The following is a 26,135-nucleotide window of genomic DNA, read 5'->3' as shown; positions in this document are numbered from 1 at the left end:
GCCTAATTTCATAACATTTAAAGGATATTTTTGATGGTGTAAAACTAGGTTAGCTCAAAGGATACAAAAATACAGATTCAAAGGGCTACATGTACCCCGATGTTCATGGCAGTACTATCAACAATAGCCAAACTATGGACAGACCCACATGTCCACTGACAGATGAATGGATAAAGAAGATGTGGTATACATACACAATGGAATATTACTCAGCCATCAAAAAGAATGAACTCTTGGCACTCACAATGACGTGGATGGAGCTAGGGTGCATTACGGTAAGTGAAATAAGTCAGTCAGAGAAAGACAAATATCATATGATTTCACTCATGTGGAATTTAAGAAACAAAACAGATGAACATATGGGAGGGGGAAAAAGAGAGGGAGGCAAACAAACCATAAGAAACTAGAGAACAACTGAGGGTTGATGGAGGGAGGTGGGTGGGAGATGGGCTAGATGAGTGACAGGTATTAAGGAGGCACTTGTGATAAGCACTAGGTGTTGTATGTAAGTGATGAATCACTGAATTCTACTCCTTTTTAAAAAGATTTTATTTATTTGAGAGAGAGAGAGCAAGCAGGGGGAGGGGAAGAGGGAGAGAGACAACCAGATTCTGTGGTAAGCACGGAGCCCGTTGCAGGGCTTGATCTCATCCTGAGATCATGACCTGAGTTGAAACCAAGAGTCAGATGCTCAACTGATTGAGCCACCCAGGTGCCCCTGAATTCTACTCCTGAAACCAATGTTACCCTATATGCTAACTAACTAGAATTTAAATAAAAATTTGAAGGAAAAAAAACCATGTTGGGTCAGAGTAGAGTAGGATTGGAGCTGAAATGAGTAATTTAAATAAGGTCTTTGACTCTTAAAATTCTACTGTTATAACTTAGACATAACCAGTTCCTTTTTTTTCCTAAGAAGGACAGCAACTGACTGAGAAAAGGGAAAATGAAACTCCATAAACAGGTTTGGAATGACATACACCAAACTCTGAGAAGAGCCTGGGATTGGGAATAGTAGTTTAAAAAAGTTATATCTGTACTTGTTGAAATTTTGTAATGAAAACAACTTTTTGTATTACACACATGAATAAAAGTTAATTTAAAACATTATAATTAATTAAATCTCAATCCAAGAGCTTAAAGAAGAGCTGACTCTGATGAAAAACAATAAAATAACCAAATAAAAATAAGAAATTCTACATGTACAAAATTTAAAATAAGAAAGAAGATATAGTTACAGTTGTGAAGAAAATTAAAAGAATTATAATTCCCTTGGAGACACCAGCTGCCAATCCCCTCCTCCAACTTCTGACACAGACATAAGATGCCCAGCCAAGTTAGAGACTTACAAATATATAGACCAGTTAGTCTCCTGCCTCAGTGATATAACCGGGGCTTTCAGTGAACTAATTATTTTTGTAAGCTGTTATCAATCTTGGAATTAGTTTTTATCAAAGTAACCCAGAGAGACAGAGCCCAGCTGATCACAGGTAGGTAGGAGCACATCTCAGGCTCCAATAGACAAGAGCTCTTTGGTCATCCAAGGCTAGTACAATATCCCTAGTATGGAATATTAAGCAATCTTTTAAAAATAATTATGCTCGTCTATATTTATTAGATGTATATATAGAAAAACATTGAATATATCATTAGGAAACAAAGTAGGTTACAAAACATGATATAACCACCATTCTACTATCTGTTTCCATGAGTTTGACTTTTTCTTCTTCCTTTTTTTTTTTAGACTTCCCACATAAGTGATTCCATACAGTATTTGTCCTTGTCTGGCTTATTTCACTTAGCATAATGCCTTCCAAGTTCATCCATATTGTCATAAATGGTGGTTTCTCCTTTTTGTGGCTGAATAATATTCCATTATATATATCACATTTCCTTTATCCATTCATTCATCAATAGGCACTTAGGTTATTTCCATATATTGGCTATTGTGAATGATGCTGCAATAAACACAGGAGTGCAGATATGTCTTTGAAATCATGATTTCATTTCCTTTGGCTATATACTCAGAAGTGGGATTGCTGGATCGTTCTATTTTTTTTTTTTTTAAAGATTTTATTTATTTGACAGAGAGAGACACAGCAAGAGAGGGAACACAAGCAGGGGGAGTGGGAGAAGGAGAAGCAGGCTTCCCGTGGAGCAGGGAGCCCGAGGCGGGGCTCGATCCCAGGACCCTGGGATCATGACCTGAGCCGAAGGCAGACGCTTAACGACTGAGCCACCCAGGCGCCCCAGGATCATTCTATTTTTAATTTGTGAGGAATCTCATATTGTTTTCTAGAGTGGCTGCACCAGTTTACATTCCATCAACAATGCACGCGGGTTCCTTTTTTTCCATATCTTCACCAGCATTTGCTATCTCTTGTCTTTTTAATAATAGGCATCCTAACAGATGTGAGGTGATATCTCATTTTGGTTTTGATTTACATTTACTGATGATTAGTGATTTGAACACCTTTTCATATACCTATTGGCCATTTGTATGTCTTCTTGGGAAAAATTTAATGGTATCCCTTAGGTCCTGTAGGCTTTCTTCATTCCTTTTTTTTTTTTTCTCAGACTGGATAATTTCAAAAGACTTGTTATTGAGTTCACAAATTCACAGATTTTTTCTTCTGTTTGATTAAGTCTGATGTATTTTCCTCCCATTTCACTCATTGTACTTTTTAGCTCCAGAATTTTTAAAGTGATTTCTCTTTTTTGAACTTATTTTGTTAATGTACTATTTTCCTAATTTTATCGAATTTCCTGTTTGTGTTCTCTTATGTCTTGCTGAGCTTCCTTAAAATAATAAGTTTGTGTTTCTTTACAGGCAATTTGTAGATTTCCATTTCTCTGGAAAGTTACTGTGTTCCTCTGGTTGTGTCAGGTTTGATGTCTGCACATTTGAGGGAGCAATCACCTCTTCCAATCTGTATGGACTGACTTGATTGGGAGTGACTTTCACCTGTGGGTGGGGTTCAGCAGGTCCAGTTACAGGGAGGGCACAGTAGCATCATTTCTATGCAGCTCTGTCAGCTGAGGTTAATGTCAGTGAAGAATGGAGGGGGAGGCCCTTGGTGGCCAAGGCTGTGTCTGGTAGCAGTGGCGGTGAGAGTTGTTGGAGGCTGGCTGGGGTCCTCTTGTTCTCCTTTTCACCCACAGGTCAATGTCCTAGCTAGGGGGATCCATCTTGGTGCTGGGTCTGGCAGGTGAGTGTCCAGGCCTTGGTGACGGTGTTAGGTTCTGGGGCAGAGGGGTGCATGCAGTAGTGGTAATGCTGGTTTTCAGGGGTCTTGGAGCATGGGCACATCTGCTGTGCTTGTGTCAGTGACCAAAGCTCAGGCATGCATAGATCATCCATGGAGCTGGGGTCCAGGTCTCTGGGGCATGCCCCACTGCCTAGGCCCTGGTGGGTGGGGTGCTCTGATGGCTCGGTGCTTGGGGGCAGGGTACAACAGCAGCATGGGCCCCAGGGATGATGGGGTACTGTGGTGGTGCCTCAGGCCCTGAGGATGGCAGGTGCTATGGAGGCCTAGGCCCCAGGGAGCAGGGCCAGCATCATATCCTTGGGGAGAAGATACAGCTTAAACTCTGAGCAGCTCTGTGAGCTGGCTTCAGTATCTGTGAAGACTGTGGAGGTCTTCAGGTGGTGATTAGAGTTGCTAGAGTCCTCCTGTTTCCTTTCCCCATGAGAAGAAATCCCTCAGAGCGGATTGATACATTAATATATTACAATACGATTACCACCATAGCATTAGCTAGCACCTCTATCACATCATATAATTATCATTTATTTTTTATGGTGATGTGTGGTTAAAGCAGAGAGTGTAAAGTGAAGTGTGTAGTGACAAAAAGAATGATGTATTGAGACCCACTACAACATGGATGAATCTTGAAAACATTACACTGAATGAAATAAGCCAGACACAAAAGGACAAATATTGTATTATTCTACTTATATGAAATACTCAGAAGAGGTAAATTCCTACAGACAGAAAGTAGATTAGTGCTTGTTAGGAAAGGGGGGATGGGGAGTGACTGCTTAATGGTAAAGGGTCTCTTTGGGGTGATAAAAATATTTTGGAATTAGATAATAGTAATAGTTGCACAACACTGTGAATGTACTGGAAAGCCACTGAATTGTATACTTTTAAAAGGTTAAAATGGTGAATTTTACCTCAATAAAATAAACAAAAGGGATCAGACTTTACCATGTTGAACACAGGAAATCTCTAGCGGCTTTGGCTTGAGCTTTGTAATTAGTGATATTTTATTAAAATTTTTTCCTCAAGACACATAAAGCAGAGTTTTAATTCGTCTTTAGAATTTAAGTGATCACCAAAATAATTTAAAAGCTTCTCAAAATATTGATATTTAAAATATTTTTTCCTCTGCTTATACACACACACATACACATACAGACACTTTCTCTCTTTGGCTTAGACAATTACAACCATATTATACATACTGTTTCATAATCTTTTCGTACATATTTGATTCATTCATTAATGGGAAAAATATTTATTAAGCATTTATTATAGGCCAGGAGCTATAAACTTTAGAGATACAGTGATGAATAAGATAAACAAGGTCTCTGTTCTCAGAGTTTGCAAATTAGATATAAAACAGATAACAAAGACATAAACATAAATATAAAAGATACTTTCAGAGACATTATTGGAGTTCTGTCAGGTTCTTCTTTACCCACTTCCCACAAAAGTACAGTACTTGAAGTAAGATAAGTTTCTGGGTATAAAGGTGAACATATGTTTATATATGATGAGACTGGCTTTTATTCCCCAGAAATTTTCCCATGAGAGTTTTATCTCCAGAAAAGCCTTCCATGTAAGAGAATAACTATAATCTGCAGGTAGTTTTATGTGCTTTCCTCTGCAGATGATAGAGGTGGGAGGGACTGGAGCACAGAGTGGCCTAGCACTTGTTACTAAACTGTATAATTGAAGCAACAATCTGTGTTGGATTTAGGCCAGGTCAGTGTTCCTCCTGATCACAGGGCTGGTGCTTTCAAAAGCCTTGCAGTGGTTATGGAGGGAGAGAGAAGATGAGAAACTGCCAGCCACATTCGTCCTGAAGGGTTCCCAGTGGTTTGAGGGTATGCGTACAAAGAGAGATTACAATGCACTCCCAAAGGCTTCTAGGGGGTATTTATAAGAGTACACAGTTCACAAAGCACACAGAAACATATTTAGCTTCACATGTTAATTGCATGTATAAATGTATATTCACCACTATAGTTTAATAAACACACTTATAATTTTGGCCAATGGTAAGTAAGGCACTTTTTAGAGGAAAGACTTTAAAGTTAAATACCTGATGTTTTGTTGTCATTAAAATGCCTTGCAATTATTAAGATCACTTGAACCATTTAGTATTTGCCTACATATGAGCAAATGCATGGCTAGTGAAGTGATCACAGCTGTTAGTAAAAGAATAATATAAATAACTGGGGTGCCTGGGTGGCTCAGTTGGTTGGGTGTCCGACTCTTGGTTTCAGCTCAGGCCCTGATCTCAGGGTTGTGAGATTGAGCCCTGCGTTGGGCTCCAAGCTCAGTGCAGAATCTGCTTAGGACTCCTCCCTCTCCGTCTGCCCCTTCCCACCGCTCTCTCTCTCTTTCTCAAATAAATACATAAAATCTTAAAAAAAGAATAACATAAATAACTAACCTGGGTTTTCCATTGACATGAAGACAGTTTCTCCTGAGAATGGGAATAGGGTAAGTGTGTCTTCATAGACCATTTTGTGTTTGAAGGTATATCCAGAGAAGAAGACAGACAGGAAGTCAGTTTGTGCTCCAACACTTAGAATGTACCAGTATGCCACCTCATGCAAACAAACTGACAGCTGCAAGTTGTCAAAAACATAGCCATTGATGCCTGCAAAAGAAATGGGGAGCAAGAGATTTTAGCAGTATCCAGATTTATTATTTGAGATTGTCATGATATGATTAGAAATAATTATATGTTATGTCCATTACCTTATTCCCAAGAAGAGATAGCATTATACTTTCCAAAAAAAGTAGATTATTAATACTTGATCAGCTAGGTCCCAAACCCAAAGTGAGAAGAATCACAGACCTTGACCCTTCATGAACTGGAGGGAGGAAATACTACAAAAGATGGCACTGATTTATACAATCAGAATATTGGCTGCCAATTAGATAAATGTATTATATCAATGTTAAATTTTCTGAATTTCATAATTCCACTTTGGTTACATAAGAGAATATCTGTATTCATAGGAAATGCACAATGAAGTACTAAGAGATAAAAGGGCAACCTGTTCTCAATTAGAAAATAAGTAATAAGGGGCGCCTGGGTGGCTCATTCGTTAAGTGTCTGCCTTCAGCTCAGGTCATGATCCCAGGGTCCTGGGATCGAGCCCCGCATCGGGCTCCCTGCTCGGCGGGAAGCCTGCTTCTCCCTCTCCCACTCCCCCTGCTTGTGTTCCCTCTCTCGCTGTGTCTCTCTCTGTCAAATAAATAAACAAAATCTTTTTTAAAACAGAAAATAAGTAATAAAAGTGAGTATATAGAGAAAAAAGAGAATGATAAAGCAAATATAGAAAATTATTAAAAATTAGTGAATCTGGGTAAAGGGTATATGGGAGTTCTCTATCCTATTCTTGCAGAATTTCTGTTAAGTTTGAAGTTATTTCTACATAAAAAGCTAAACAAAAGTAACTTTTTGACTTCAGTCTATAAAGGGAATTGTTTCTGAAAGCCTCTTCCATATATCTGTTCTGCAGGGTGGTGGTCCACAAATCAACTAAGCAATGCTCAGACTCTAGTTTAGTGCAACTAATTGAGAATCAAAATTTCTTGCCTTACAAAGCATTACAAGATACTATAAATCTATTATAATTAAATGTGTGGTAATATGCAGGTATAGATGAATATATCAATCAGAATATAGAATCCAGAAAGAGACACAGATATAAATGGGAATTTAATATATGATAAAGACAGCATTTCAAACAGGTAGCAAAAGAGAATGAGCTATTGGTAAATGCTGATGGAAAATATGACTGTTCATACGGAACCACAAAAGACCCTGAACAGCCACAGCAGTCTTGAGAAAGAACAAAGCTGGAGGCATCACATTTCCTGATTTTAAGCTATACTACAAAGCTGTAGTAATTAAAGCAGTATGGTACTGGCATAAAAATAGACACATAGACTAATGGAACAGAATCGAGAGCCCAGAAATAAATCCTTAAATATATGGTCAACTAATATTTGACAATGTAGTCAAGAATATTCAATGAGGGGGGCGCCTGGGTGGCTCAGTGGGTTAAGCATCTGCCTTTGGCTCAGGTCATCATCCCGGGCTCCCTGCTCAGCGGGGAGTCTGCTTCTCCCTCTCCTTCTGTCTCTCCTGCCCCCCCTTGTGCTCTCTGTCTCTCAAATAAATAAATAAAATCTTTAAAAAAGGTTAAGAATATTCAGTGAGGAAAGGGTAGTGTCTTCAATAAATGGTGTTGGGAAAACTGGATAACCACATGGAGAAGAATGAAATTGAAGCCTTACATTACACCACATACAAAAATTAACTTGAAATGGATTAAAGACTTAAACATAAGACCTGAAACTGTAAAACTCCTAGAAACACAGGGAAAAAGCTCCTTGACATTGGTTTTGGCAATGATTCTTTTGGATATGACACCAAAAGCACAAGCAACAAAGGAAAAATAAGTGGGGTTATATCAAACTAAAAAGCTTCTGCACAGGAAAAGAAACAATCAACACAATGAAAAGGCAACCTAAGGAACAGGAGAAAATATCTGCAAATCATTTATCTGATAAGGGGTTAATATCCAAAATATATAAAGAACTCATACAACTCAATAACAAAACAAAATCTGATTTTTAAAAAGGGCAGAGGAACTAAATAGAATTTTTTCTGAAGAAGACATACAATTGGTCAACAGGTACATGAAAAGGTGCTCAACATTAATCATCAGGGAAATGTGATCATCAGTGAAATAAGTCAGACAGAGAAAGCCAAATACTGTATGATTCCACTTATATGTGGAATCTAAAAAAGCTGAACTCAGAACCAGGGTTGAATGGCTGGTTACCAGGGATGGCAGGATGGGGGAAATGGGCAGATGTTGGTCAAAGGATACAAACTTCTAGTGAGAAGACGAATAAATTCTTGGGATCTAACATACAGCATGGTGATTATAGTTAATACTGTATTACATACTTGAAACTTGCTAAGAGAGATCTGAAATGTTCTCACTAGAAAAAAAGAGATGGTAATGATGTGACATGGTGGAAGTGTCAGCTAACACTATGGGAGTAATCATTTTGCAATATATACAACTATCAAATCAACACCTTAAACCTACACAATGTTATGTGTCAACTATATTTCAATAATTCTGGACACAAAATAAAACAAATAACAACAGACTTTGTGTGAATGGCAATATTTCAAGAGTAACCCTCCTCAATTTGAGAAACAAGACAGAGGACCATAGGGGAAGGGAGGAAAAAATGAAACAAGATGAAACCAGAGAGGGAGACAAACCATAAGAGACTCTTAATCTCAGGAAACAAACTGAGGGCTGCTGGAGTGGTGGGGGGTGGGAGGGACGGGGTGCCTGGGTGATGGACATTGGGGAGGGTATGTGCTATGGTGAGCGCTGTGAATTGTGTAAGACTGATGAATCACAGACTTGTACCTCTGAAACACATAAGACATTATATGTTAAAAAAAAAAAAAGATAGTAGGAAGGGAAAAATGAAGGGGGGAAATCGGAAGGGGAGATGAACCATGAGAGACTATGGACTCTGAGAAACAGACAGTGTTTTAGAGGAGAGGGGGATGGGGGGATGGGTTACCCCGGTGATGGGTATTTTTTTTTTTTTTCAGATTTTGTTCATTCACTTGAGACACAGAGATATAGAGAAAGAGAGCATGAGCAGGTGGAGAGGCAGAGGGAGAGGGAGAAGCAGGCTCCCCGCTGAGCCAGGAGCCCGATATGGGGCTCGATCCCAGGACCCTGGGATCATGACCCGAGCCGAAGGCAGACGCTTAACCATCTGAGCCACCCCGGCGCCCCCCGGTGATGGGTATTAAGGAGGGCATGTATTGCATGGAGCACTGGGTGTTATACGCCAACAATGAATCATGGAACACTACATGATGTAATGTATGGTGACTAACTTAACATAAAAAAAAAAAAGGGTAATCCTCCTCAAAGAGAAATAGAAAAATTCAGAAAAAATAGGAAACACAAAGTAAGATATTACCATAAATCCCCTGCAGATGGGCTAAATGGATTGGATTTGAAAAAAGAGAACATCAAATCCCTCTTCTCAAGACTTATATTGCCATAGTATTTCTTGATATAATTTACAAAATTTTGTTCTTGAAACAAAGTGGGAGTAAAGTGCTAGAGATATGATTAGAAATACTGAGGAAAGACCCCAATCCAGAACAATTAGAACATATCATCCTGTCTTGAAACCATATCATTCTCTACATAGACCTATATGCATACATATCTATGGTTTCTCTTTTGTGGTCATTGTTTATTTTACAAAAATGAGATCATATTATATACACTTTTTCTGCACCTGCAATATATTATTCAACAATATTTCATAGAAATTGCTTTAAGTAGCTGGGTACAGCTCTAATTCATTCTTTTTTTTTTAAAAAAAGATTTTATTTATTTATTTATTTGTCAGAGAGAAAGAGAGAGCACAAGCAGGTGGAGCAGCAAGCAGAGGGAGAGGAAGAAGCAGGCTCCCCATGGTGTGGGGAGCCCGACGTGGGGCTCAATCCCAGGAGTCAGAGATCATGACCTGAGCTGAAGGCAGACACTTAACCGACTGAGCCACCCAGGTGCCCCGCTAATTCATTCTTTTTAATGGCTTCATAATATTTCATATTATGAGTGTGCCAGAATATATTCAACCTTCCTCTAACAATAGGCATCATCTTTGATTTTAGTTTTTCTGTTTTAGGCACTACAAACACTGCTATATGAGACATACCCCAGCAGTTGGAGGAGCATGTGACTCTTGATCTCAGGGTTGTGAGTTCAAGCCCCATGTTGGGTGCAGAGATTACTTTAAAAAATAAAAATAGAAGTTTACAGAGTAAAATTGATTCTTATTTGGTGCACAGTTTTATGAGTTTTAGCACATATGTCAATGTGTGTAACCACGAGCACAGTCAGGATACAGAACATCTCACTTAACATAGAAAACTCCATTGTACTGGAGTTCTTCATTGCAAATAGTCAAACTCCTCCTCCACTCCAAGCTCTGATAACCATTGCCTTCACCAGAATGCCTTGTAAATGAAATAATACAGTATGTCACCTTTTGAGACTGGATCTTAGCACTCGGCTTAATGCCTTTGAGGTTCATTCATGTTGTGTATATCAATAGTTCATTCTGTTTTATTGCTGAAAAATATTCAAGTGTATGGATGTACCACAGTTTGTTTAATCATTTGCTTACTGTGGGCCGTTCTGATTGTTTCCAAGTTTTTTATTTTGTTTTTTAACAAAAACTGGCACATTTGTTCTACAGAGGCCCATTTTCAAGAAGCTACAGTGAAGGTGGGAAAGGACAGGTTTCCTCCTTTTTTCCTTTCTTCGTCATCAAGTTTTCCCCAGGGGATAAAAATGGCATGGACCCCAAAACATATCCAAATAAAACCCCCCAAAACTGAGTTTCCAAAAAGTTATAGCATCTTAATTCCTCATAGAAAGGGGGAGGGTAGGGCACCTGGGTGGTTCAGCCAGTTAAGCATATGCCTTCAGCTCAGATCATGATTTCTGGGTCCTGGGATCGAGCCCTGCATCAGGCTTCCTGCTCAGTAGGGAGTCTGCTTCTCTCTCTCTCTCTCTCCCCACCACCCCTCACCATTGCTCATTCTTTCTCTCTCTCTCAAATAAATAAATAAAATCTTTAAAAAGAAAAAGAAAGCAAGGGGGAAGGCACTAGTGGGAAGGAGGTCCCTGGTTTGGGGGGAGACTCTCTTAGTTTGGTGGGACATCCCCCCACTTTAAATTGCTGGCCCCAAATGGAACAAGCTTGGAGCTATAGCATTCAAAATCTCCTCACACCCAATTTTATCAAAACCAAAAAATTTTCTCCCCCATCCTGCAAAACACAAATGCATACATACATGTGTATGTATTTACAAAGCAAACAGAAATTCAAAGGCATTAAGCCTTAAAGTGAATCTAGAACAAGGGGATGTGAAATTCCCACCACATGTGGGCGTGGTGCCAGTGAGGCCACATCACTTGGAATTTTCCAGTTGGGATGGGAAGTGGGTAAGAGGCATTCTCCTGTAGTCTTCAGCCAATTTCAAGTCAAGTCAGGGCAAGGAAGGCAGGGTGCCAAGTGCAGTGTGCAGAAAGGAGAGACGGGCTCTTCTGGGTCCCTGTGGTCAGGGGGAGCGCTGCTTACTCAGCTCCTGGACAAAGAATTCAATTATTTCCTCATCACTGGAGCTGGGTGCAGAGGGGTGAACCTCAGAAGTGGTAAATGAAGAAGAGGATTTCACTCTCAGCTACATGTATGTGCTGCTCTCACAGGTTCTCCATACAGTTTCACTTTGGGCTTAGACTCTAGCCTCTGGTTCCTCCTGATTGGTAGCTTCATCCTTGAGGCATTTCTCCCCTTCTGGTGTGGCTTTCCTTCCTGGTGCTGCTCCAAGAGTGGGCTGCATGACCACAGGGTCAGTGCTTCTGGGGTACCCCTGGGTCAAGACTTAAGTTCTCTGTTTCCAAGTTTTAACACTTATGGATAGAGCTTCTGTAAACCTTCATGGGCAGGTTTTTGTGTGAACATAAGTTTTCATTTTTCTAGGGAAAATATCCAGGAGTGGTACTTCTGGATCATATGTTAAGTATATGTTTAAATTTGTAAGAACCTGCCAAGTTGTCTCCCAGAGTGACTGATGCTTAATAACTGAGCCACCCAGGTGCCCCGAGACTGAAATTCTTTATCATATTTTTGACCATTCTGATTTGTGTGTATGTATAAAACACATACACATATGTATTTTTGTAATAGGTTGAATTGTGCTCCCGTCCAAATTCATATGTTGAAGTTCTAACCCCTTGTGTCTCAGAATGTGACTGTATTTAGAGACAGGGTCTTTAAATAGGTCATTCATTAAAATGAGGTCTTATATGACTACTGTGTTTTTTTTTAAAGATTTATTTTATTTATTTGAGAGAGAGGGGCATGCAGAGGGAGATGGAAAGAGAGAAACTCAAGCAGACTTCCCACTGAGCATGGAGCCCAATGCAGGGCTCAATCTCACAACCCTGAGATCATGACCTGAGCTGAAACCAAGAGTTGGACACTCAACTGACTGAGACACCCAGGCGCCCCTATGACTGGTGTCTTTATAAGAAAAGGAAATTTGTGGAGGGGAGGCAAGATGGCAGAAGAGTAGGGGACCTCATTTCACCTAGTCCCTTGAATTCAGCTAGATAGCTGTCAAATCATTCTGAACACCTGTGAGCTCAAACTGAGATCTAAGGAAAAAATTGCTGCAATTCTACAAATAGAAAAGCAACCACTTTTTGCAAGGTAGGAGGTATGGAGAAGTGAATCTGAACCAACATATCGGAAAATAAACCATGGGGGGAGGGAGCCTCAATCAGCCAGCTACCAGAAAGTGATACAGCAGTGGACTCCAAAATTGGAACTTTTAGAAGTCAGCTCCGGTGAGGGACTTCCCTGCCTGAAAGGTGCTCAGGTGGCAAAGCAGGGCAGAATCCTAGGTGGGACAGTGTGGTCTCAGGATCCCTGGGGTCACAGAAAGAACAGGGGTGCCTGAGCCTGAAGAGTTCCCAAGCGTTGGAGCAGGGAAACCAGTTATGGTCAGTGAGCCCAGGAGGGGGCTCTCAGCTCAGTTCGCCATAAACCACAAACCACGGCACGACTGGGCAACCGCTCTCTGTGTGCAGGCCTTGCAAAGGGCAAAAACACTGCTACCCTCCGCCTTCCCCTGGGGGGACTGTTGTGGGTGCACACTGCAGGAGTTTGCAGTTTGGCACACACAGAAGTGAAGACTGCTTATCCCTGAGGGTTTACTGAAGAGAAGGGACTGTGATCTTTCAGGTCTGGGGCTGGAGATCAGGGCGTGGCCATTTTTATATTCATCCTCTAAAGAGGCACAGAAAGCCTTCAGGGAACAAAAGCCACAAAGAGCAACCAGAAGCAGCTTACACTGAGCCCAGCCCCCTGGCAAGGGACGGTGCAACTCCACCCAGGCAAAGACACCTGAGCATCAGCACAGCAGGCCCCTCCCCCAGAAGACCAGCTGGAACAACAGGCAAACAACAAGTTTATGGAGCACACAGGACTGCAAAACTCCAGCGCTAGGGAAAAATAGTATATATAATATGAAGTTTTTTCTCATGATTCATTTATCTTTCAGTTTAAAATTTTCCATTTCTTTTTTTTTTCTTACACTGTTGGTGGGAATGCAAACTGGTGCAGTCACTCTGGAAAACAGTGTGTAGGTTCCTCAAAAAATTAAAAATAGAGCTACCCTATGACCCAGCAATTGCACTCCTGGGTATTTATCCCAAAGACACAGATGTAGTGAAAAGAAAGGCCATATGCACCCCAGTGTTCATAGCAGCAATGTCTGCAATAGCCAAACTGTGGAAAGAGCCGAGATGCCCTTCAACAGATGAATGGATAAAGAAGATGTGGTCCATATATACAATGGAATATTACTCAGCCATCAGAAAGGATGAATACCCAACTTTTACATCAACATGGATGGGACTGGAGGAGATTATGCTAAGTGAAATAAGTCAAGCAGGAAAAGTCAATTATCATAGGGTTTCACTTATTTGTGGAACATAAGGAATAACACGGAGGACCATAGGGACAGGGAGGGAAACCTGAATGGGAAGAAATCAGAGAGGGAGACAAACCATGAGAGGGTCTTGGCTCTAGGAAACAAACTGAGGGTTACAGAGGGGAGGGGGGTGGGGGATGGGGTAACTGGGTGATGGGTATCAAGGAGGGCATGTATTGCATGGAGCACCGGGTGTTATACGCAAATAATGAATTGTTGAACACTACATCTGAAACTGATGATGTACTATATGTTGGCTAATTGAATTTAAATTAAAAAAAAACATATGAAATTTGTACCCAGACATGTACATGCACAGAGGAAAGACCATGTGAGGGCACAGAAAGTGGCTATCTACAAGCCAACGAAAGAGGCCCCCGAAGAGACCAATCCTGCTGAATCTGGATCTCAGACCTTTAGCCTTCAGAATTGTAAGGAAGTAAATCTCTGCTATTGAAGCCACCCATTCTTTGGTACTTTGTTATGGCAGGCCTAGCAGACTAAGACTACATACGTGTTTGTGTGTGTTTATATGTGTTTATATGTTTATATATATGATTATATAATCATGGAGAAAATTTTAACATGGGCTACATGGACATGAAAAGGTTAGTGGGAAGGTGTAATATGGAAGGAAACAGATAAAAGGGAGGAGGCAGCCAAGTAAACACAAAAAAAATCATTTTGTACACCTTAAATATATATAATTTTTATGTGTCAATTCTACCTCAATAAAGCTGGGAAAAAGATGTTGTTTTTTTAATGTACAGTGTCTTGATTGATTTGACTTAAATTGCTATAGCTGGCAATTGGTTTACATGTGTAAAATTGCATTCCCTTTGTATTTCATGTGTAACTTACCAATTGAGTGAATTTAAAAACATTTTTAAAAAGATTTTAGTTTTAAGTAATCTCTACACCCAACAAGGGGCTCAAACTTACAACCCGGAGTTCAAGAGTTGCACACCCTACCAACTGAGCCAGCTAGGAACCCTGAGTGCATTTTATATTAAGGATGGATTATGCATATTTGGGTAAACGAAAGTTGTGTCTTATTTGATTTATCCTTTGAAATCCCTTCTAAAAGAAAAAAATATATGTAGTATATGATCTTAAGCCTTTATATAAAACTGTATACGTTCATATATATTAATTTTTTAAAAGATTTATTTATTTTAGAGAGAGTGAGAGAGAGAGAGAGAGAGAGAGCTTGTGTAAGGGGGATGGGCAGAGGGAGAGGGAGAGAGAATCTCAAGCCAACTCCCCACTGAGCATGGAGCCTGACACAGGGACTGATGCCATGACCTGGAGATCATGACCTGAGCTGAAATCAAGTCAGATGCTTAGCTGACCTAGCCATCCAGGCACCCCCATGTAACAATTTTTAAGGAAATATGACTCTTACATGGCATATAAGTTAATCCATTATCTGGACATCAATTTGGTGGCTTCAGTTTTCCTTTATCCATTACCCACTGGACTTGAGTGCTGCTTTACTTACTGTGCATGATGTTAGAGACTTGAAACTCTGGATCATGGGGCTGCACTACATCTGCATCGGGGAGGAAGCGCTGCATATTCTCTGTGAGGTACCAGCTTCGATTCTCATCAAATATAGAAAACAGGATGACATTTCTCTTGTCCGACATCATCTGTTAATTACACATATTGAAATAAATAAATAATAATAATAATAATACGTGAATAATCACTTGATCATAAAGAAAGAAATGCTATTAGTATTGTCCCAGGGCCTGGGAGTAGCAGTGAGTGTAACTTTAGAGCAAATGTGTCCTCAGGGCAACTTTAAAGAACAAGTGATTATTCAGTGTTTTTCTTAAACAAGTTAGTCAAGTCAAGGAAGATTAATGCCTTTCCTAAACTTTATGGAAAGGCTTGCCTTTCCATAAAGCTACCAATCTATAAAAAATTAAAAATAGAAAACAGAAATCAAATAACAAAGTTAAGATGGGCCATAAAATGTTAACTAACACTAATATCTAAAGTTTTCTGTTAAAAAAGTTTAAAGTTCTTTTTAGAAGAGCAGTTTGTATATGAACCAAAGTTATGAGTTATTTGCTAATTGATTCTGTTAAGATTTAATGCGTAAACTTCATTAATATGTATAAATTTCATTTTGCATAACCTAGTGCTACAGAAACCAAAATGCTGAGGAGAGGACATTGGAAAATATAGAGGTACATTTCAGTCCTCTTCCAAAAAACTGGTGGAAAAAACTATAATTAGGAAAAATTTGTCAGGACAGGTACTTGCCCAAATATATGCCTTTTTGGGTTTGTGTGTCATGTGTTTTAAAATTCACGTGCTTTACTCTCTAAACCAAGGAAATGTTTTCAGACTAGTAAAAATCCTATGTAGCAAATAACCAAACTGACATCCAGTCAAGTCTCAGCAATATGGCAACGAGTTATTCTGATGCAAGCAATGAGTTTTTGAGAAGCACTAGGCTTTCCTTTCTTTTTTTTTTAAAAAAGATTTTAGTTATTTATTTTGAGGGGGAGTGGCAGAAGGAGAGAGAGAGAGAGTCCTAAGCAGACCCTGCAGTGAGCACAGAGCCTGATGTGGGGTTTGATCTCACAACCCTGAGATCATGACCTGAACCACATTCAAGAATTGGGTGCTTAACCAACTGCGCCACCCAGGCACCCCAGCATTAGGCTTTCCTTATGCAGAGAATTTAGCTTTATTTTCTTTTTCTTTTTTTTTTTTTTTAAAGATTTTATTTATTTATTTGAGAGAGAGAGAATGAGAGAGAGCACATGAGAGGGGGGAGGGTCAGAGGGAGAAGCAGACTCCCTGCCGAGCAGGGAGCCTGATGTGGGACTCGATCCAGGGACTCCAGGATCATGACCTGAGCCGAAGGCAGTCGCTTAACCAACTGAGCCACCCAGGCGCCCCTATTTTCTTTTTCTTTTTCTTTTTTTTTTTTTTAAAGATTTTATTTATGTATTTGACAGAGAGAGACACAGCGAGAGAGGGAACACAAGCAGGGGGAGGGGGAGAGGGAGAAGCAGGCTTCCCACTGAGCAGGGATCCTGATGTGGGGCTCGATCCCAGGACCCTAGGATCATGACCTGAGCTGAAGGCAGATGCTTAACGAATGAGCCACCCAGGCGCCCCTAGCTTTATTTTCTTAAAGCAGTATAAGTGGTCTAAATTCTAAACATTTCTGAAATATTTTATATCTTTCCCTGTATTCTGCTCAACAAATATTTATTGAATTCCTACTACATGCCATGCACTATGCTAGATGCTGCAGATATGTTCATTTTGAGGTGTCTTTGAGTCACTCATGATGAGACATCCAGGGGAGAAGTCTAGACTCTGATACAGATTCACGGGTCATCTAAAAATGAGTGGTAGTTCAACATGTAAAAATGAGCAAGATCATTTACAGAAAGTGGAATTTTAAATTTTTTAAAGTTTTATTTATATAAGTAATTGCTACACCCAATGAGAGGCTTGAACTCATGACCCCAAGATCAAGAGTCACATCCTCTTCCAAGTGACCCAGGCAGTGGCCACCAGAAAGTGAAATTTTAGACTGGGAATGAGTATTATAGGAATATAATAGGAGGGGCACCTGGGTGGCTGAGTCGTTAAGCGTCTGCCTTCAGCTTAGGTCATGATCCCAGGGTCCTGGGATCGAGCCCTGCATCGGGCTCCCTGCTCAGGGGGAGGCCTGCTTCTCCCTCTCCCACTCCCCCTGCTTGTGTTCCCTCTCTCGCTGTCTCTTTCTGTCAAATAAATAAATAAAAAATCTTAAAAAAAAAAAGGAATATAATAGGAGAGGCTCTCCTATCTATCCAGCAGGCAAGTTTATTAAACCAAACTAAATTCAAAAACAGCTGTGAGAAACCCAGCTCATTTCTTTTATTGGCCACTACTGCAGACTATTATATTTTCTGCAGACTATAGGGGGATGTACACTGAGAGAGTATAGCAAATATCTGAAAGTTCATATGCATCATCAGTCCATCAAACCCAGAACTTTGAAAGACATGAACTCACCTGGTTTCCTCTTTGATCTACAGATTCTTTGTAGCAGATGAGGAGAGGGCCAATGAGTCCTGAAGCTAGATCTCTCTCCAGATTAATGAAGCTTGAGTAATATCGGGTCAGGCACCGAGGATCTGATTTAGTTGGCCCATCTTCTACAGTCACTGTCCATTTATACTTGAATACCTCTCCTGGCAGAATTGGCATATCTTTCAAATGTTTCATGCCTACCCACACCCAAACCGCAAAATATCTTGATTAGAGTATAACAAGCCACATATTGGTAAATCCTGTTATTTCGAGGGCTCTACCAATTTATACGTACATGTGAAGCTTCTCAATAAACTGAAACTAAATTTGCGCCTATTATAAGCTTAAGATTCACACAATTGTTTTACAATAAAAGTGGGTCGAGGACTTGAAGTTTTATTACAAATCTATAGTGATCAAAACAGTATGGTACCGGCACAAAAACAGGCACATAGATCAATGGAACAGAATAGGAAATCCAGAAATGAACCCACAACTCTATGGTCAATTAATCTTCAACAAAGCAGGAAAGAATGTCCAATGGAAAAAAGGCAGTCTCTTCAACAAATGGGGTTGGGCAAATTGGACAGCCACATGCAGAAGAATTTTCTTACACTATACACAAAAATAAACTCAAAATGGATGAAAGACCTAAATGTGACACAGGAATCCATCAAAATCCTAGAAGAGAACACAAGCAACAACCTCTTTGACCTTGGCTGCAGCAACTTCTGGCTAGACACGTCTCCAAAGGCAAGGGAAACAAAAGCAAAAAGGAACTATTGGAACTTCATCACGATAAAAAACTTGCAGGAGGGAAGAGTCCAAGATGGTGGAGGCGTAGGAGACCTAAATTTCGTCTGGTCCCAGGAATTCAGCTAGATAGCTATCAAATCATTCTGAACACCTGTGAACTCAACCGGAGATCGAAGAAAATAGCTACAACTCTATGAATAGAAAAGCGACCACTTTCTGGAAGGTAGGACATGCGGAGAAGTGAATCCGAGGCGATATTCGGGAAGATAGACTGCGGGGGAAGGGAGCCTCCGTCGGCCACTACTGGCAAGTGATAGAGCAGACGCTTAACCGAATGAACCACCCAGGCACCTGATAATAATATTATTAAATGTTTATAATAAATAAGTGAAAATCTATGAAGAAGAAAAAAAATCTCAAGTGCTTAAAAAATAGACATCAAAACCAGAGTGATAAGCTACAGATGATAATCCAGTTGACCATGAGAATTTCAGGCCCAAATATATGCCAAAGGACTGCTTACTGGAGTTTTAACTCACATATTTTATAAGGAGATGTGGTATCTAAATAATACTGCAATAAACATAGGGGTGCATGTATCTTTTCAAATTAGTGTTTTCATTTTATTTGGGTAGATATTCAATAGTGGAATTACTGGATCATATGGTATTTTAATTTAAAAATTTTTTGAGGAAACTCCATACTGTTTTTCACAGTGGCTGTATCAATTTACATTCCCACCAATAGTTTATGTGGGCTCCTTTTTCTCCACATCCTCACCAACACCTGTTATTTCTCATCTTTTTTATTTAGCCCTTCTAACAGGTGTAAGATGATATCTTATTTGGGTTTTGATTTGCATTTTCCTGATGCTTAGTGATGTTGAGCATCTTTTCATGTGTCTGTTGGCTTTCTGGAGGTCTATTCTTTGAAAAAAATATCTACTCAGGTCCTCTGCCCATTTTTTAATTGCATTGTTTATATTTTTGGTGTTGAGTTGTATAAGTTCTTTATATATTTTAGATATTAACCCCTTATTGCATATATCATTTGCAAATATCTTCTCACATTCAGTAGGCTGTCTTTTTGTTTTGTTTATGGTTTTCTTCCCTGCACAAAAGCTTTTTAGTTTGATGCAGTCCCAATAGTTTTTGTTTTGCTTTTGTTTCCCTTGCCTGTGGCTCAAATCAAAAACATAAGAAACAACAAGTACTGGCAAGGATGTGGAAAAAAAGGAATCCTCTTGCACTGTTGGTGTGTATCCAAAGTGGCATAACCACTGTGGAAAACAGTATGGAGGTTCCTTAAAAAATTAAAAATGGAATTCCCATATGATCCAGTAATTCCATTACTGGGTATTTACCCAAAGAATATGAAAATACTAAATCAAAAAGATGTAGGCATCCCTTTTTTACTGCAGCATTACTTACAATAGCCAAATTATGGAAGCAGCCTAAGTGTCCATCAATACATGAAGGGATAAAGAAGATGTGATACACACACAATGGAATATTACTCTGCATAAAAAGGAATGAAATTATTCCATTTGCAATGACATGGATGGAGCTAGAGAGTATAATGCTAAGTGAAATGAGTCAGTCAGAGAAAAAGAAATACCATATGATTTCACTCATATGTGGAATTTAAGAAATAAAACAAACAAGCAAAGGAAAAAAGAGAGAGAGGCAAACCAAGACAAAGACTCTTAACTATGAACACCCTGATGGTTACCAGAGGGGAGGTAGGTGGGAGGATAGGTGAACTAGGGGATGGGGATTAAGAAGGGCACTTGTCCTGATGAGCACCGGGGGTTGTACGGAAGTGCTGAATCACTACATCGTACATCTGAAGCTAATATAACACTGTATGTTAACTATACTGGAATTAAAATTAAAAAATAATAAAAAAATAAAATTAAAAAAACAGCATTGAGACACCACTTTTCACCCACCAGATTGGCAGGAGTTTTAAAAACTGTCAATGTCTAGGGGCACCTGTGTGGCTCAGTCAGTTAAGTGTCTGCCTTGGGCTCAGGTCATGATCCCAGGGCCCTGGGATCGAGCCCCGCATTGGGCTCTCTGCTCCGCGGAGAGCCTGCTTCTCCCTCTCCCTCTACAGCTCCTCCTGCTTGTGCTTTCTCATTCTCTCTCTGTCAAATAAATAAATGAATAATCTTTTTAAAAAACTGTCAATGTCTAGGTATCAATAATGTGGGAAATTATACTTTCATATATGAGTAGTAGGAGTATGAATTATAACTTTATCTGGGAACAAAAGTGCAGCTATCTATTAAAAATAGAAATACATATACTGTGACTCAGAAATTCCAGTTTGAGGTCAGTGAACCTGAAGATAGGTCAACAGAAAATATCCACTTTGCAGATGAGATGGAGAAAGAAAAAAAATATGATGAAAATATTAAGGCATGTGGGACAATACCAAAATGTCATTCATGTAATTAGAGACCCAGGAAAGGAGATAGAGAACAGGGTAGAAAATTTTTTTGAAGAAATAATGACCACTATCTTTCCAAATTTGTAAAAATATAAATTTACAGATCCAGGAAGATCAGTGAACCTCAAGTGGGAGAAATATGAAGAAAATTACAGTCAGACAACAATAACATACAGGGTAAGAATAATTGAATGGAATCTAAGTTTAGCTATTATGAAGGCCAGAAGATAGTAAAACAATATTTTCAAAGTGATAAAAGGAATAAAAAGCCCTCTCAACCTAGAATTCTATATCCAGCAAAATTAGCCTTCAAAGTGAAGACAAAGACATTTTCAAATAAAATAAAACTAAGAGAATCTATCTCTAGCATACTTGCACTACAAGGAATGATAAAGGAAGTTCTTTAGATTGAAGAGAAATGATCTGAATGGAAGTGATGCCAGATGGAAATCTGGATCTTTAGGTGGGCATAAAAAGCATTGGTAATAGTAAATAACTGGTAAATATGAATGAATATTTTTCCTCATAATTTTATAAGACTACATATGACTATTTATTTATTTAAAAATTTTTTTTTAATCAGGGGTGCCTGGGTGGCTCAGTCATTAAGCGTCTGCCTTCAGCTCAGGTCATGATCCCAGGGTCCTGGGATCGAGCCCCGCATCGGGCTCCCTGCTCGGCGGGAAGCCTGCTTCTCCCTCTCCCACTCCCCCTGCTTGTGTTCCCTCTCTCACTGTCTCTCTCTCTGTCAAATAAATAAAATCTTTAAAAAAAAAATTTTTTTTTAATCAGAGAGAGAGAGCGCACATGCACACAAGCAGGGGGAGCGGCAGAGGTAGAAGGAGAAGCAGACTCCCTGCTGAGCAAGGAGCCCAATGTGGGGCTCTATCCCAGGACCCCAGAATCATGACCTGAGCCGAAGGCAGATGCTTAACTGGCTGAGCCACCCAGGCGTCCCTACATATGACTATTTAAAGCAAAAATTATAGCATTTTCTTGTGTGTACTGTAAAGCATAGAGATGTAATACATATGGAAATTGAGGTAACACTTACCTTTTGGCAATCTCCCTGAGTGCAAAGGACTGACATCAGTGATTCCATGAGGGTAGATGTTATAAGGCCGGCTTGCTTGATTCTTAAATATAATCTGAAAGTATAAATGAAATACCAGATCAAGTCCTAAAACAACTAGGATCAACAGGAAAAGTGTGGCCTATCTCCAGAAAACAAAAGCTGTCTTATATCCATGTTATAGGGGTTTGAGCCTAGATAAAGCTCAAAATATTTGTTCTTTCCATAAAATTGCTCAGACAGCTACTTAGGTTTTTTTTTTTACTAAAGGCCCCTTTCCATTTCTTTAAAGTTATTTCAATCGTTTCAGGAAGTATTCCTTGCACCTTGTCACACTAATTGAAATTTGAATGTCTGCTGAGGGCACTGCTTCCCCTCAGTCTTATTCCACCATTTGGGTACTAAATTCCCCAAGAGTGAAGAGGAAAACAGTGACTCAGGTGATAAAATCTTCACTGAATGAGCAGGCATGACTAGGAGGACAGTTGATTACAGAACTAAGGAAGGGTGGCAGTCAGTGTTATCTAATTGCATGAGCTTTAAATGGGAGGAAGAATGGAAGAGCAGTAACATGGAAGCAGCAATTAAGAACATTTGAACAGGGGCGCCTGGGTGGCTCAGTGGTTAAGCGACTGCCTTCGGCTCAGGTCATGATCTTGGAGTCCCTGGATCGAGTCCCGCATCGGGCTCCCTGCTCGGCGAGGAGCCTGCTTCTCCCTCTAACCCTCCCCCCTCTCATGTACTCTCTCTCTCTCTCTCATTCTCGCTCTCTCAAATAAATAAATAAATCTTTAAAAAAAAAAAAAAAGAACATTTGAACACATCAACCCAGTCTCTAGATCTGAGGTTGGGTATGACATGAGGATAAAAAACCAACTTCTGAAAAAACTGAGGGTTTTAGAGGCGGGGGGGGGGGGATGGGCTAGCCCGGTGATGGGTATTAAGGAGGGCACGTTCTGCATGGAGCACTGGGTGTTATAGGCAAACAGTGAATCATGGAACACTACATCAAAAACTAATGATGTACCGTATGGTGACTAATGTAACATAAAAAAAAAAAACAAAAAACTTCCACCTGTATTGTCTTAAAACCCACTCATTTGGTAAAACCCAATAAAGAGCTGATTCTTTGCCCGCACTTAAAGCAGCAGAATGATGTAGACGAAAAATCACACAGCTCTGCAATCAGCCTTTTAAAATTCATGATCCCAAATCTCAAATGAGCACTCAAGTTACCTAGCTATCTATTTGGTTCTCCTAGAAATTCACCTTCCCACTTACTTAGTTGATTAATATTTGGTTTCAGGGGCGCCTGGGTGGCTCAGTCGTTAAGCGTCTGCCTTCGGCTCAGGTCATGATCCCAGGGTCCTGGGATCGAGCCCCGCATCGAGCTCCCTGCTCTGCGGGAAGCCTGCTTCTCCCCCTCCCACTCCCCCTGCTGTGTTCCTGCTCTCGCTGTGTCTCTCTGTCAAATAAATAAATAAAATCTTTAAAAAAAAAAAAAATTTGGTTTCAGATTTTCACTCTCGGGCGCTTATGTTTTCACTGAGAAAGGAATTTCCTCGTCCTCCCATCATCAAATCTACCCACCTATATGCATGTGAAAATCAACTCCTATCTAATGCCAACATCTCTTTTGTACTAGTACACAATAAGGCTGCAGCATCTTGATTTTAAAAACTTCATTTTGGAACAGAGAGCCCAGAAACAGACTCACATAAATATAGTCAACTGATTTTTGACAAAGAAGCAGAAGACAATAAAATGGTACAAAGATAGTCTTATCAACAAATGGTGCTAGAACCACCAGACATCCACATGCAAAAAAAAAAAAAAAAAAAAAAAGAGAGAGAGAGAGAGAGAAGGGATCTAGACATAGACCTTACACCTTTTACAAAAATTAACCCCAAAAGAATTACATACCTACATAATTTTTTTTAGAACTCTTCTGTATGTGAACTATGTCTCTACTTCCTCATTTATTTGCTTATTTAATCATTTATTTACATCAGTAATGATTCATGGATGTTTATTTTATACTTTGGGGTATAATCCAATACTACTTTATTTTGTTGCTCAAATTCTTCCACCTTGGCCATTAGAAGCTCTGAACACTCCTGTGTTCCTTTGACATTGTCCTATTCTTTTATTGGGTACTTTCTTACTATATTAAGAATTATACTGATGCCTCCAATTCTAATCCAGAATCCCAAGATTTATTCTAGCCTTATTTTATTATTACCCTCTCCAACAAGAAATCTGGCTCCCACCAAGTGTCATACATTTACTTAATCTTCAAATAATAACAGTTTTGTTTATTTCTTTCCAATCTGAAAACTTTTTCTCCTAAGAACACTGGCTACAGTTTCTAGTAAAATATCACAGAGATGTGTTTTATCCTGATCTTTTTTTTTTTTTAAAGATTTTATTTATTTATTTGAAGAGAGAGACACAGCGAGAGAGGGAACACAAGCAGGGGGAGTGGCAGAGGGAGAAGCAGGCCTCCCGCCGACGGGAGCCTGATCCCAGGACCCTGGGATCATGACCTGAGCCGAAGGCAGACGCTTAACAACTGAGCCACCCAGGCGCCCCTATCCTGATCTTTAACAGAAGGATTTCTGAGTTTCACTACCAAGTGTGATGGTGACTATAGGTTTTCTGCAGATCTTTATTAGGATAAGGATGTCTCTTGCAATCCCAATTTCCTATGATTTTTTTATTATGTATTAATTATTTTCTACATATAAGATCATGTCATCTGCAAATAAAGACAGTATTATTTCTTCCTTCCAATCCAAATGCCTCTAATTCTTGTTTTTGTTTTTTGGTTGTTGTTCGTTTTTTTTTTTTTTTTTTTTTTTTTGGCTTACTGCACTGGTTTCCAATACAATATTAAATAGAAGTGACAAGAGTAGACCCTTAATTTTTTCCCCAGTCTTAGGGGGAAAACAATCTTTCACCATATAATAAATTTTCTTAGATGTTCTTCATCAAATTAAGGACCTTGCCTTCTGTTGCTAGTTCATTGAGACTTTTTTTCATCACAAATGGGTAGCGGATTTTGTCAAACTATTTTTCTCCACCTATTATATGATCATGTGCTTTTTGTTCTTTATTTGATTAATATGGTGTATTGCCTTAATATTCATATATTGAACCAACCTTGTGTTATCCTGGGATAAATCCCACTTGATCATGGCATATATTCTTTTTTAAATTGTTGCTAGATTTGGTATACTAATGTGTTGTGGAAGATTTTTGTATCTATATTCATGAGGGATATTGGACTATAGTTTTCTTTAAAATTTTGACACTTGTTCTATGGCATAATGGTCTATCCTGGAGAATGTTTCATGTGCACTTGAGAAGAATGTGTATTCTACTGGAAGTGGGTGGACTGTTCTATAGATGTCTGTTAGGCCTAGGTGGTTTATAGATAAAAGGAGATTAGCCATTTGTCAATAACTGTTGAATCTGAGTGATGGGTTCAAAGAACTTTATTTTGCTATTCTACCTCTAGGTATGTTTGAAATTTTTCATATAAGAAGTAAAAAATAATCCTCAAATTCTTACATTAATAGAAAAGTTTAATAGGATTCAAGAAGATGTTCGAATATAACTTATATAAATCAAAAAATGAGGTAGATCTATATATCTTGATATGAAATGATATTCAAGATACGTTGTTAAGTTAAAAAAAATCAAGGTACAGAACAATTTACATAGTGCTCCTGGTTTTGCTTAAAATATAAACATAAACATATATATTTATATACTATTTCTGGAAGAGGATATTAAAACTGACAGTAATGACTGCCTATCAGACTATGGGATTAGAAGTCTGGGAGGGAGAAAAATTTGCCTTTCACTGTATACATTTTTTGACTTTTGAATTATTTTTACTGGATAATTCAAAAATAGGTAA

General features: G+C 39.2%; 2 protein-coding genes across 6 annotated transcripts in view; one reads left to right on the top strand and one right to left on the bottom strand.

Annotated features, from left to right (window-relative positions):
* F8 (coagulation factor VIII) overlaps nt 1-26,135 on the bottom strand; it is a 126,682-nt gene that overhangs the window by 57,668 nt on the left and 42,879 nt on the right. For all 4 annotated transcript variants that reach the window (XM_032398724.1, XM_032398722.1, XM_032398721.1 and 1 more), the window contains 4 exons: nt 22,193-22,286; nt 17,911-18,125; nt 15,380-15,530; nt 5,686-5,895 (listed from right to left, as the gene is read on the bottom strand). In XM_032398724.1, the coding sequence (XP_032254615.1) occupies nt 5,686-5,895; nt 15,380-15,530; nt 17,911-18,125; nt 22,193-22,286 (670 nt within the window). The remainder of the gene's footprint in view (nt 1-5,685; nt 5,896-15,379; nt 15,531-17,910; nt 18,126-22,192; nt 22,287-26,135) is intronic.
* F8A1 (coagulation factor VIII associated 1) overlaps nt 1-26,135 on the top strand; it is a 92,472-nt gene that overhangs the window by 39,633 nt on the left and 26,704 nt on the right. The window contains exon 5 of one of the 2 annotated variants that reach the window (XM_032398730.1): nt 9,720-9,758. The exons of the other annotated variant lie outside the window; for it this stretch is intronic. The gene's annotated coding sequence lies outside the window, so the exon portion shown is untranslated. Of the gene's footprint in view, nt 1-9,719; nt 9,759-26,135 lie in introns of those variants that run through there. 2 annotated transcript variants of the gene reach the window in all.

This window comes from Phoca vitulina, unplaced genomic scaffold, assembly GCF_004348235.1.
Source record: "Phoca vitulina isolate PV1807 unplaced genomic scaffold, GSC_HSeal_1.0 scaffold119, whole genome shotgun sequence".
Classification (NCBI taxonomy): Eukaryota; Metazoa; Chordata; class Mammalia; order Carnivora; family Phocidae; genus Phoca; species Phoca vitulina.
This window is presented reverse-complemented; position numbering and strand designations above follow the sequence as displayed.